The sequence below is a fragment of the Carassius carassius genome, chromosome 4 (genome assembly GCF_963082965.1).
Source record: "Carassius carassius chromosome 4, fCarCar2.1, whole genome shotgun sequence".
Classification (NCBI taxonomy): domain Eukaryota; kingdom Metazoa; phylum Chordata; class Actinopteri; order Cypriniformes; family Cyprinidae; genus Carassius; species Carassius carassius.
Genome location: NC_081758.1, coordinates 38,861,164 through 38,873,741, shown reverse-complemented (window position 1 = coordinate 38,873,741; position 12,578 = coordinate 38,861,164). Strand labels below are relative to the sequence as shown.

At 32.8% G+C, this 12,578-nt stretch overlaps 1 protein-coding gene across 1 annotated transcript; it reads left to right on the top strand.

The window, feature by feature from the left end:
- Nucleotides 1-331: 331 nt before the first annotated feature.
- Nucleotides 332-4,128, top strand: zgc:112294 (transmembrane protein 17A). The gene is made up of 4 exons (XM_059543555.1): nt 332-490; nt 794-900; nt 2,619-2,732; nt 3,509-4,128. The coding sequence occupies exons 1-4, from the start codon at nt 361-363 to the stop codon at nt 3,824-3,826; spliced, it is 669 nt and encodes a 222-aa protein (XP_059399538.1). The 5' UTR covers nt 332-360; the 3' UTR covers nt 3,827-4,128.
- The last annotated feature ends 8,450 nt before the right edge of the window (nt 4,129-12,578 follow it).

Sequence of the window (12,578 nt, the reverse complement as noted above, 5' to 3'; positions counted from 1 at the left end):
GGTTGAATCTTATGTTTTAAACAAGTAATAATTTGCTAATTTGTATTGTAAAAATAAACTTAATTCAAAATATATATTCTGGGGGGAAAAGTATGTTTTTTTAAATATTTTTGCTGGAAAACAAGTGAAATACTGAATATGAAAAGATGTAGTTTTTATGATTTACAATTGATTATTATTATTTTTTTATGTAGTTCCTATGGTTACCATGGTGAAGGAGCGACATCTTAATCTGCTGATGTCAGACTCCATCTGTTTCCTTTAGATTTAATCCGATTAGCACTTGGAAGACTCCAATTAATCTCAGCCACACAAACTGAAGTAGAGAAGCGTGGAGGAGCGTTTCCTGTGGTCTCCAGCATGCCTGTGTTCTACACGCCGATCCCTCAGAACCTAAGAGTGGGTCTGGCTCACGTCAGCGGCTCAGTGTTTATAAATAACAGGACGCGAGACAGCGGAGACTTCAGGGACCCTTATCAGGATAATGAAGGTGAGACGTCTTCCAAACACAATGCAACGACTCCACAGCCTGCCTAGATTATAGAGGCTACACATTTGTTAGTCACAATGTTAAGACGGTGTCTTAAGAACTAGTTTGACTAAGCAGTTAGTGGTGACCAGTCTTACTTTTCAGATTCAAATTAGACCAAGATACTTTTTTTTTAACCGAATTAAAAAAGTTATGACTTATCAATTGAATGACTAACTTTTAAGAGTCTATGTAGTTTATGCAACTGGCCACCGGTTAAGTGATCTTACCAACCGTGTAGATCTTTTATTCTATGCTGTCTAGTGTGTACTGAGGTGGCGTCTCATCTCCCGCTGCAGATGCTGCTCTACTTCAACATCTTCTACTTCCCCTTCTGGTGGATCTCTGAGGTGCTAATGCTACACTTAAAGGTGCATTCAATTAAAATCATAAAGACATTTTCAATAAACAAATCCTTACTTCATAGGGGTGATATTATGATAAGTTCTTTGATCTTATAAGATAAAACACAATACATTATTAAAACATATTAAAATTTGTAGTTATAAGTACTGTTGCAGTTATAAGTACTAAGTATTACAGCTTTTGTTAACATTTTGAATTAGATTTTATTTTTTATATTTTCTGTTTTTATTTTAGTAAAAAGTATTAGCAAGTCTTCTTTTTTTTACAAACATGTCTGTGTAGTAATTATTTTTTTAAATCTTCAGTTTTAGTTATTTTATCACAAGTAAAACTAAATGAAAATGAGAAATGCTACCTTGTCAGCTAAAAATAAATAAGTTTTTCCCTTCTATTTCATTTCAGTTAACATTTATTTCATTCATTATTTTATGATTTTAGTTTATGAAAACATCTAATAACAGGTTTATATTTTGTTTTAACCCCTTAACTGTCACTCACATTTTTGAACATAGACTTTATAGTGCACGATTCAAACTTAAATTTTTATAATTCATGAATGAAAACATTTTGAAACATGATATTGATGTACCATTTACATGGTAATGCAATGTCTGATTTTAAAATGGGTTTTAAAGGATGAATTTTGAGATTTTAAGTTTTCAGTTGATATATAATTTCTAAAATGTGATAGAGAAAAAGGCAAAGAAGTCTTTTTTTTTCAAACAAAGGTCAGAACTCCTGTTATTATGTAGATTTTTGAGGGTGCACTCTTGTCATAAAATAATCTATTACTTTTCCTACATAATTTTTAACAAAAAACATTGGTAAAAAATATATATTTGGGAGTCTTAGACCTTTCCAACGATATAGAGTATGTCAAGATTAGATAAGATTTAATTGTAATATAGTGACGTAAATGTAGGCGTACCGTATACGGGACGGGGGACAGATAAATTAATTGTTATTTTAAGATTTTAGTCATTTGTAATTTTACACTAGTTTTTATTTTATTTTTATTTTTTTTATAAAGTTATAGTTTTTTTATTTTTTTTTTCCGTTAATGTCTATTCCAAGTAAGATTTTTTTTTTTTGCTTTCAGTTTTAGCTAACTTATAACCCTGTTCTGAACCCCTGCAAAACATGAATACAATTCTAACTTAGCAGCATTGTAAGTGGACCCCAGGGAAATAATAAAATGACAAACATAACTGTTTAAAACTTTTTTATGTCTATAACATGCAGAAGGTTGAAGAGGTTCAGAGAAATGATGTGTAAACAAATGAGTTTTGAAATAACAAAACACTTTCAAACAGTTTTAGGGAGCATTTTAGTGACTTTGCTGAAAGTGTTTATTAAAATGAATGCATGAACATGGCATCCGTAATAGCTGCAGCTGGCAGGCCATTAGCAGCGATGCAAGATAAAGGGCTTACAAACATTAGAACAGCTCCTGTATCCATGGTGATGGTCTGCCTTTGTGAACTGCACACTGAAGTTCAAGTGCTACTGTTATATATTGTACCTTTAATAGCTCAGCTAAATCACAGCAATTCAATGAGATGCTGCTTATCATTTCTAATGGCAAGACATGAAAACCCTCCCTCCCTGCTCACCTACTTGTAATAATATTTGGATAAGTTGAAATTTTTGAGGTCAGATAGGGTTGTGGATATTTTTACGGTCTTATTTTATCTTACCTCTGTTTCTTTCTTCATTTCCATAGATCAGTTATCTTCCGGTGTATTACCAGTGTCTGCTGGTGACGGGGTTGGTTCTGATTAGCATATTCGAGGTGTTGCGGCTGTATCTCGGTTATGTTGGGAATCTCAAAGAGAAGGTAATGTGCAAGAAATGTTAGAAATCATTCTCAATCTAAACACTGCTCATGGCCTGATAGAGCCTGTATACATAAAGGGAGATCAGATTATCAGAAAGAAAGAAATATCATGATATTTAATGCTAATTTTACTCACACTTTACTAAGTTCTTTTTACGTCTGGCGGGAGATAAATTTAATTCATGTTTGGCTGGAGATCTAGAAAAAGTCAACTTTTTATTTTGGGTCTAAGTAAACCATGTTATAGTTATGAAGAAAGATTGAAAAATAATAACAATTTTTATATTGCTATTCATTTATAAAAATATGTTAATAGAAATCATTTGATGTCACTCATTAACATCATTAAAATGATGACAGTACATTTATCTTCATAAGATCAAAAAATATATTTAAAAAAGCTAATAAATACATTTACTACATATAATTAATGACCAGATTATTCAAGCTCCAAAATGGATATACTATAATTTTATGAACTTTATAAATAATAAATATGAAACAAATTTATTTTAAAATATAAAATTTAAAATATGAAATAAACAAACCACGAAAGTAATGACCAGAGCTGATAAAACAAATGAATTAAATAAAAATAAAATAAATAAATAATTGTGCTCACCGCAGCTGATAAAACATCATATATAGAAATCATATATAAATTAAATGTAAACAAATAACCATTAACAAATGAATGAATTTAAGTAGCAATCTAAATGTTAATGTTTATTATCAAATGAAACCTTAATTCTTCCTTTCTTCATTCTTGTCTCTAGGTTCCAGAGTTGGCTGGATTTTGGCTGATCTCCTTTCTCTTCCAGCTGCCGATCATCCTCTTCTTCATCACTGATGAAGACACCATCATTCTTCCTTTGGAGCGGGCCGTTCACTCTCTCTATCTGGCTTTCCTGCTGGGCGAGCTGATGGCCTCGTTTCTCGCCCTACGAGTCATGACTCGCAAACTCGCCCAGCAGTTTCACATCAGGCAGTTCGGCCCTGTCCAGGGTCTCCATACAGCAGAAACCCTGCCTGTGTTTGGACTGCCGTACGGGGGCAGGAGTGTGCTGCCTGTGAGGGACATTCAGCCTCACTGATTGAGAGATGATGTATTATGAAGGTTTATGAAACCTGGTGGTTAATGATCTGGGCGTCTCATCGAATCTAATTGGTACGGTCCTCCACTATGTGACCTTCAGAAATAAGTGCACTTGTGTTGCAATAAGAGTATGGTACATGGCAAAGATACAAAACCATAACAAGTACTAGTAAAAAGCAGGGTGGCGGCTAGTTGTCACACAGAAGGTTGCCACAAACACTTAGGCTCAGTAACTGTATGAGGACTGGAGTTCAAACAGTCCAAAACAATTCAAGTGCAATTACACAAATGGAAGTTTTTTTATTTGTTTGTTTGTTTGTTTTTTTCTAGTTTAGAAAAATGTCATAACTTGAGTACAACTTAATGAGGACTGATTTTTACTTGAAGACTGGCCTGTATTTCAATTTATTTTCTAAAATAGGCAGTTTAATAAAAGGATCTTTTTGTGAAAGCTTACACCATATAGTAGGACAACATTATTGGCAAAAATAGTGTACATGTTCTGTAATTATAACCTAAAATATTTTTTATAAAGATATTGAATTTTAAAATAAACCCTCACTGATAGAAATTCACATAAAAATATATTGGAATAAATGTTATATTGTATATCATTATGAATGATACTTATAATAATAATTATTATTATTATTTTAAAGAAACGAATGCATTAGGATGCACAAAAGTGATAGTAAAGACATATAATGTTATATGTACATTAAAATGTTATTTCTATTTCAAATTAGTGCTATAAATTTTAACTTTCTATTCATCCAAAATCCAGAAAAAAAGATATCATGGTTTATCTATACACAATATATTAAAATAGGAAACAGTTGTATTTAATTGTAAAAAAAGAAAAGAAAACACTAATTTCTTTTGAATTAAAAAAAAAAAATTATATACACACACACACACACACACACACACGCACACACACACAAATATAATGTATATATAATAATGTATATACACACATAAAATACAACATCATACGTCACAACATAACAAATGCGATCTATAATGTAGACACATGGTGGCGCTGTGAGACTGTTTCCCTCACCACTCCACACTGCTGCAAAACAGATTCACAGAATGACTCATCAGCCTTAACTCCCAAGAGACACACAGACTTACCCTTACAATCGTTTCTGTGACATGAAGACCTGTGTTTCAATGAACATATTTGTAAAAATGAAGTACGATGTAATAATAGTAAAATATATCCAACTTACTGTCTTAATGCAACATACGTGAAGCCTGTATATAATGCATTATTGAAAATGCCTCCATATAGGTATTCATAGAACGGAATGCAATGCATTATACCTTTGCAAAAATACTTGCAATCAGTCATAACACATTTTAATATTACCTATAATTATTACACCTTTAAAGAATACGATGCATTAAAACAGTCAAGTCACATTTTTATTTATATAAAGTTTTATACAATACAGATGGTTTCAAAACAGCTTCACAGTAAAAAGCCAAAAACTAACAGTTAATCTTGCAAAATGTATCAATTAAGAGAATTAACTGACACATAAAACCATCTGATTTAATGCACTTTTTTTAAACAATAACCATGTTTATGAACATGTGACTGATTATAACACTTTACGTACTGTATATTCACATAGGCTCATGTACACATGATCCAAATTCATTATTCATTATTACAGATCATTAGCCACATGATGTGTTTGTTTTAACAATTTCTTCCAGGTGGGAGGTACAACCCACACACACACACACACACACACTTCACTCTCTGGAGATCTGATGGGCTTTTCATGAGCAAGAAGATAAAAAGTAACTTGAGCACCATATTGACTTGTGTCTTACATTTGAGCAGTAATTTGGCAGTTCCTGGAGAGACAGAGAGTCTATGTCAGTGTGCAGAAAGCTGATACACATCTAATTATTAATATAACAGATGGGAGACCTGTCAGCATATGCTGGAACAACACTATAATGCTAACGAAAATACTGGCGAGATTAAACATTCGCCTCTGTTTTATTTCTAATGATTTCTGTCTGCACTTCTGTTTATGCAACATAATGGATGATATTTCACATTGTTTCTTACAGATATTTTTTTCCATAAATATCTATCTTTCCTGCGTTCAGAGCCAAAGACAGTCTGGTTGGCAGTTGCTCAAGGTGTTGTGTTGTTTTTCATTTGCATTAAACAGAGTCTGGATATGCAACGCAGTCAATAAAGAAGATAGAGTCTAGCAGTCAGGCTTACAGTGGTTTTTGGGAACTGCTCTCACAGCATAATTTTATTTTTCTACATTCTTGTTTGCATTTAAAAATGCTGCAGTGCTTCAAATGCAAAGTGGTTTCTATACCGCAAACCAAACTGACAAATTAAGTGGGTTTTATTCTGCAGACAGAGGTGCAAGAGTCTCTTATCATCTCGTAAATGAAGGTTTATTTCCTTTTGAGCTCACCGGTTTGGGTGTAAGCACATCACTGTATGTACATCAAAATCTTTCTTTATTAGCAGTCTCCTTTGACAAAACAGAATATTGACAAAAAAAAAAAAAGAAAAAAAAAAAGAAAAGAAAAAATTGCCAGTTACTGAAATACTGAACTTATTCAAACATCAGATAATATACTCCACATTAATACTTTTATTCAGCAGAGATCCATTAAATTGATCAAAAGTGAAACATCTTTCTTTTTATTTTTCTTCAATTAAATGTTGTTCTTTTGAACTTTCTATTCAACAAAGAATCCTAAAAAATAAAATAAAATAATCACTGTTTTTACAAAAATATTAAGCAGGATGATAATTGATAATATCGATACTAATAGCAAATATTCCCTGAGCATCAAATCAGCATATTAGAATGATTTGTACAGGATCATGTGACACTGAAGACTGGAGTAATGATGCTGAAAAATCAGCTTTGATCACAGGAATCAATTACATTTAACAATATATTTAAATAGAAAACTGTACAAATATTGCACACTGCACAGTATTACTGTTAATTGTATTTTGTCAAATCAATGCAGCCTTGATAAGCATTAATATGAATATATACATATGAAATAATAATAATAATCATTCCTGTCCCAAACTTTTGAACAGTGTATCTGCCAAAACTACAGTAAAGTGACCTTATAACAGAAACTACTAAATAACATACAACATGTGGAATAGTAAAATAGGTTCAAAACAATGAACTAATTAGGATATTAATGTCATCATATGTTAACAAAATGTCAAAGAAAACAAAAAATCCCATATAGTTTCTCTTTTTCATAACTCTCATTTCATTTAGTTTTCTCTCTCTCTCTCTCGCCTCAAATGGAATCATTTGTATAGTTCTCTTCACAATGCATATTGTTCCAAAGCAGCTTTACAAACAATAGCAGCTCACAAACCCTCTAGTAAGCAGCCACAGGCGACAGAGTCAGGGAAAATCTCTCTAAGATGTTGAATGTGATAAGGAAGAAACTTCAGGAGGAACCAACTCTCTGCTGGAGGAAGCCTCTTCTTCTGACTACTACTTAAAATCACAGCTCTTCTGTTTTCTCTAATCTCTTCTTGTCTCCTCTCTCTCGCAGCAGAGGTCATTATAATCTATATACTGTCGTATGACTCTTATAAAATGAGTTTTTGTATTGTGTAGCAAGTCACTGAAGTGTTTGAGGTTGGTACAGTTTCTGCTTCAGTCTGTAGGGAAAAGCTAAAGAAGAAAATCTCCTTTGCATTTTTAAGTAGATCCAAGTTCCTTTTTAAGATGCTGGAGATGACCTGGAAAATGTGGCCATGCTATTTAGAGCTGAACTTAATCAAATGCAAGTACAATCTAAAGATTAATATTTAAAGTCATCATATCTATACAGTAAGTTAGCATTCCTGGAAGTGACGAGGGACACAATAGATGCCTGTCAAATGAGAATCTCGGGCAACAGGGAATTCCCTGGATTCTATTTAGCCCTTCTTCTGGGAATGCTGCACATTTTCCCCATCCGCGGCTGCTTGACGCGTAAAATAAAAGCAATAATGGGAAAGTGATGGATGCCATTGTGTGGATGGCTTCATTACATGTTGACACTTCCCAGATAGAATGTCCTTTGGGAACCACATTCGGACGGTTCTGTGCATGATTGATAGGTATCAATATCATTTCTGAATCTGTTTCTAGAACTGCACATCATAGGAAAAGTGAACCAGATAGTACTGTCATGCTGTACAATTTTCATAATTATTTCATAATGAAGGTATTGTGCATTTTTAACATTAACATGTCCATGTAAAGCATCCTCCACAACATTTTTGCAATATGTAAACAAAATGCTAACTGTCTTTATGCACGGAACAGGCAGATGACACGACACTGCACAAACACATTTATAAACCAAAGCTCTGAAATAAACTAGAATTTAACTCAGTTTCTCATTATTGGATCTAAATAACAAAAAAATATGACTTTTACACAAAATTAGATGCAAAACAACAGTATTTATAAAACATGGAATACTTGATTTTGATTGGTTAATCATGGTTTTCAGTGATTCATTATTTTTTTTAATAAAACTAAACTGCATAATTGACTTTTTTTTGTTTTTGTTTACATAGCTAGTTTCAAGTCTCATGTTTCACTTTGGTTCCCTTCTCAGATACTCCAATTGATACAACAATCAATATTTAAATTTCAACATCAAGTTATTTTTTATTTTATTTTTTTTATTTTTTATTTATTTTTTTCAAGATGTGGTTTAATAAGCAAAATAATGTATAGTTAGCCAGTCAATATATCATATATTTGTAATACTTTATTTTGATTGGCTAAGTATGCAATATTTTTGTATAATAACAATAAAACAGCATAATTTACCAAGCAAACAATTTTCTACATAACTGTGCCAGTTTCTTGTCTCATATTTTACTTTGGTTCCCTTCTCACATAATAAAATAGGCTAACTTAAAAAGTTGAATTCAACTAATTTGACAATATTTCCATTCCAATGTCATTTATGTATTTATTTAGAAAAGGCTTAAAAAGCAGAATAATGTCAGCCAGTCAATATAACAATAATGACTAGAATAAAAAATACATTTTCCCTGTCTTCTCTTTTAGATAATATGCTATATCAACAGCTAGATGTTAATTTGAATATTTCTAGGCTGATTGCTGATCTAGTTGAATAAATATGCAGCATAGTGAGATCATGGGACAGCAATGCAGCAAACTTCTGTTTGAAATGCCATTGCATAGTTTGCTGCTAGTACTGCATTCCTGAGTAAGAGTGCCGACAATGCACTGTGCTTTTAAACCAGTCATTGTTACTTGAGAGTAATGCAAAACCATGGCCCTCGAAAGCGAGCAGAGTTCATCTATGGCATGAGAATTGAGTTTTATTTAGCTAGCTGCATCCACACAGCCTCTCTGCCCAGACACCAATTGAGAAAATCACATTTTCAATTTGTCTAGCCATTTGTGTCAGAGGCAATTCTGAAAAAAACGGAGCCCTACAGGTGGTATAAGCGGCTGTTCAGGACGTTGATGAATTTGGCTCAGCAGAGGCTTGTGTTTAATCTCAGGATTCTGTGACAGCCATGAGCACTGGGTCTGTTAGGAACTTGCCGCACGGTTAATGACTTTAGCCTCAGTGTTGACGAGCAGCTGAATAAAACACTACATTTGACGTTCACCACAGGATGAGAAATGTTCCGAGCACTCAGGTGTCACTCAATAGAGCACTGTACTGATGCAATGCATGAATTATATACACTGTATACTACACTACATATAGTGTGTGGCCCCAAAAAGTATTGATAGCCGAGTTGCACTAAATGTTCAAAATCTTGTTGCATTAGACAACAATACACACACACACACATATATACGATATATATATATATATATATATATATATATATATATATATATATATATATATATATATATATATATATATATATATATATATATATATATATATATATATATATATATATATAAAAACTAAGAACAGACATAAGATGTTCTCTTACAGAGAATACTATATTACACCAATATTCATACTGATGCTAGTTCCATGTGTTTTGTATTACTACAACATAATTTGTTTCACAAAGTTTGGCAAAAGTATGGCATTAAAGGGATACTCCACCCCAAAATTATATTTTTGTCATTAATCACTTATCCTCATGTCGTTCAAAATCCGTTAATGATTTGTTCGTCTTCGGAACACAATTTAAGATATTTTGGATGAAAACCAGAAGGCATGTGACTGTCCCATAGACTGCCAAGTAAGTTACAATTTCAAAGTCCAGGAAAGTATAAAAGACATCGTCAGAATAGTCCATCTGCCATCAGTGGTTCAACCGTAACGGTATAAAGCAACGAGAACACGCAAATAAAACCAAAATAACAACTTTATTCAACAATTTGTCTCCTCTGTGTCTCTCCACATCACCGCAGCGCCACTTTTGGAGATTATGAGCTGAACGCAGGCAGTGTACGCAATTCTGTGTCACCCGCGACACAACGATACAAGTCACAAGCCTCCCGGTTTTCATCCAAAATATTTTAAATTGTGTTCCAAAGACGAACAAAGTTTTTACAGGTTTGGAAGACATGGGGGTTAATGATTAATGACAAAATTGTCATTTTGGGGTGGAGTATCCTTTTAAGAACAATAATAACAACAATAAGAATACTAATTTTTATAATATTTTTTATTACATAAAATATTTTTGTTAACTTTTTAAATTCTTAATCATAATAATGCTAATAATAGTAAAATAACATTTATTGTTAAGAAACTTTATAAAATTAAAACAAATATTTTTTATTTCTGTAGTAGTCTAATAATCATTTAGCTATTATAATTCAAAAAGCAGAAACAAAACAATACTTTTGAAACATGTTCTGTATATCAGTCAATTATGGAATCTTACTTCTGCCACAGAATGATATAATAAAAAAGGTAATTGCAACTTTTTATCTCACAATCTAGAATAGGGTTGCAAAAGGGAAGAACATTTTCTGAAATTAAAACTAAATTCTGAATTCAGGATTGCATCATATCATCTCACAAGTCTGAATTGGGAGATGACTTTTAAATGCAAGAAAAAAAAACTGAGATAAAAATTTGCATTTACCTTACTTGTTTATTATTTTTTGGTGGAAATAAACTACCATAGCTATTAGATATTTTATTTTTATCTTAATGACAAAAAAGGACCAGGTATCTATCCATTTGAGGTACCATTTGTGCATTAGTTTTAAATATAGTCATCCCTGTGACTAAATTCATAGACATGTTATTTTATCATGAAGTATTTGCAGTTTCCTTTGGACATCATGTTTTTCCAATGTGTTTAATATTCCCTCTGACATATCTGGCTTCCTGAATTTATATCTCTCCCCAAATAAAATCCATTCATGTTTAATGTCTGCAAACATTTCTGAGAGAAAATAGGCCATGTACAAGAAACAATTTGACTAAAAGATAGGTGAAGACACGCTAATGCAGGCTGTTATTATTCAAAAACCAACCCATTTTCATGACACAAAATGTGACATTAATGGTTTCTAAGAGACACACACAGTGGCAGGTCATTCGTTATTCACCATAAATGCCATATAACAAATGTTAAACAATGCTTAAATTTAGTGCCATTACATTTTGAGGCTACTTAAAAATTAGCTACTTATTGCACATGCCTTGCAAGCAGGATTTTGTTTCAATGTCCTATTCTCTACCAAACAAATAGCACATAAGACTTATCTCCACCAACACAGACACACTCCTAAAGACAAACGCACAATATGTGCTGCACACAAAAGAGCAGGGCTCTGCCCAGCAATGAGGTTTTGTATTGTAAGTATGCCTCATATCAGTGTGCTTTGCAGGTTTGATGCCCCAGATCCTACAAGCAACTGGGTATAAGATAACTAATGTCTTAGTTTAGGCATGTACAGATTTGCCTGTCACCTTTCCCTGTGTATAACCATATTCAAACCTCTGTGTCTCTTAGATATTCAGGTCTTCTGATTTGGCTAAGCAGGGGTGTTTTTTCTGAGGAGTCAAAGGCCCATGCAAAAATACTAAAAAAACAAATATGAGCTCTATATAGTCTGTTAATAAGGGATGCACCAAAACGAAAATTCTGGGCCAAAACAAAAAATTCTGAAGCCAATGGTGCGCCACTTTCTCCTCTTTTCAAAAGCGCACCTGCATGCTATGTTTGACAGAAATGTATCATCAATGAAATATTCGTAAGTGCGTGTGTTGCACAGTCACAGACTAGAAATTTTGATATTGAGTTCTCAAATGTCACCCATTAACCTGGAGACAGACCAGTTCACACACCACACCTTATATTTCTTGTAAGGGATAACCTGTCCCACTTTATTCAATTAATCATACTCAGGGCCGCCCTGTCACATAGCAGAATAGGCAAATGCTAGGGGCACCATCCATCCATAAGGGTGCCCAATTGAGTTATTATTATTTTATTTATATATAATATTATTTAAATTAGGCTGCATTATATATTAAATTTAATAAATATCACATTATAGCTTAATGCCATATTCATATTATAAATGTTGTGATTTTTTATAAAAAATACCAAAGCGTAGTGAATTAGGTAATGGTTTTGAGTGCAGCCCATGACACGCAGCGCTTCACTCTGAAACATGTTGTGCATGCATTTATCTGCTGGCAAACCACTAAAATGAAAGCAATTTAACATTTTAATTTGAGCAGAG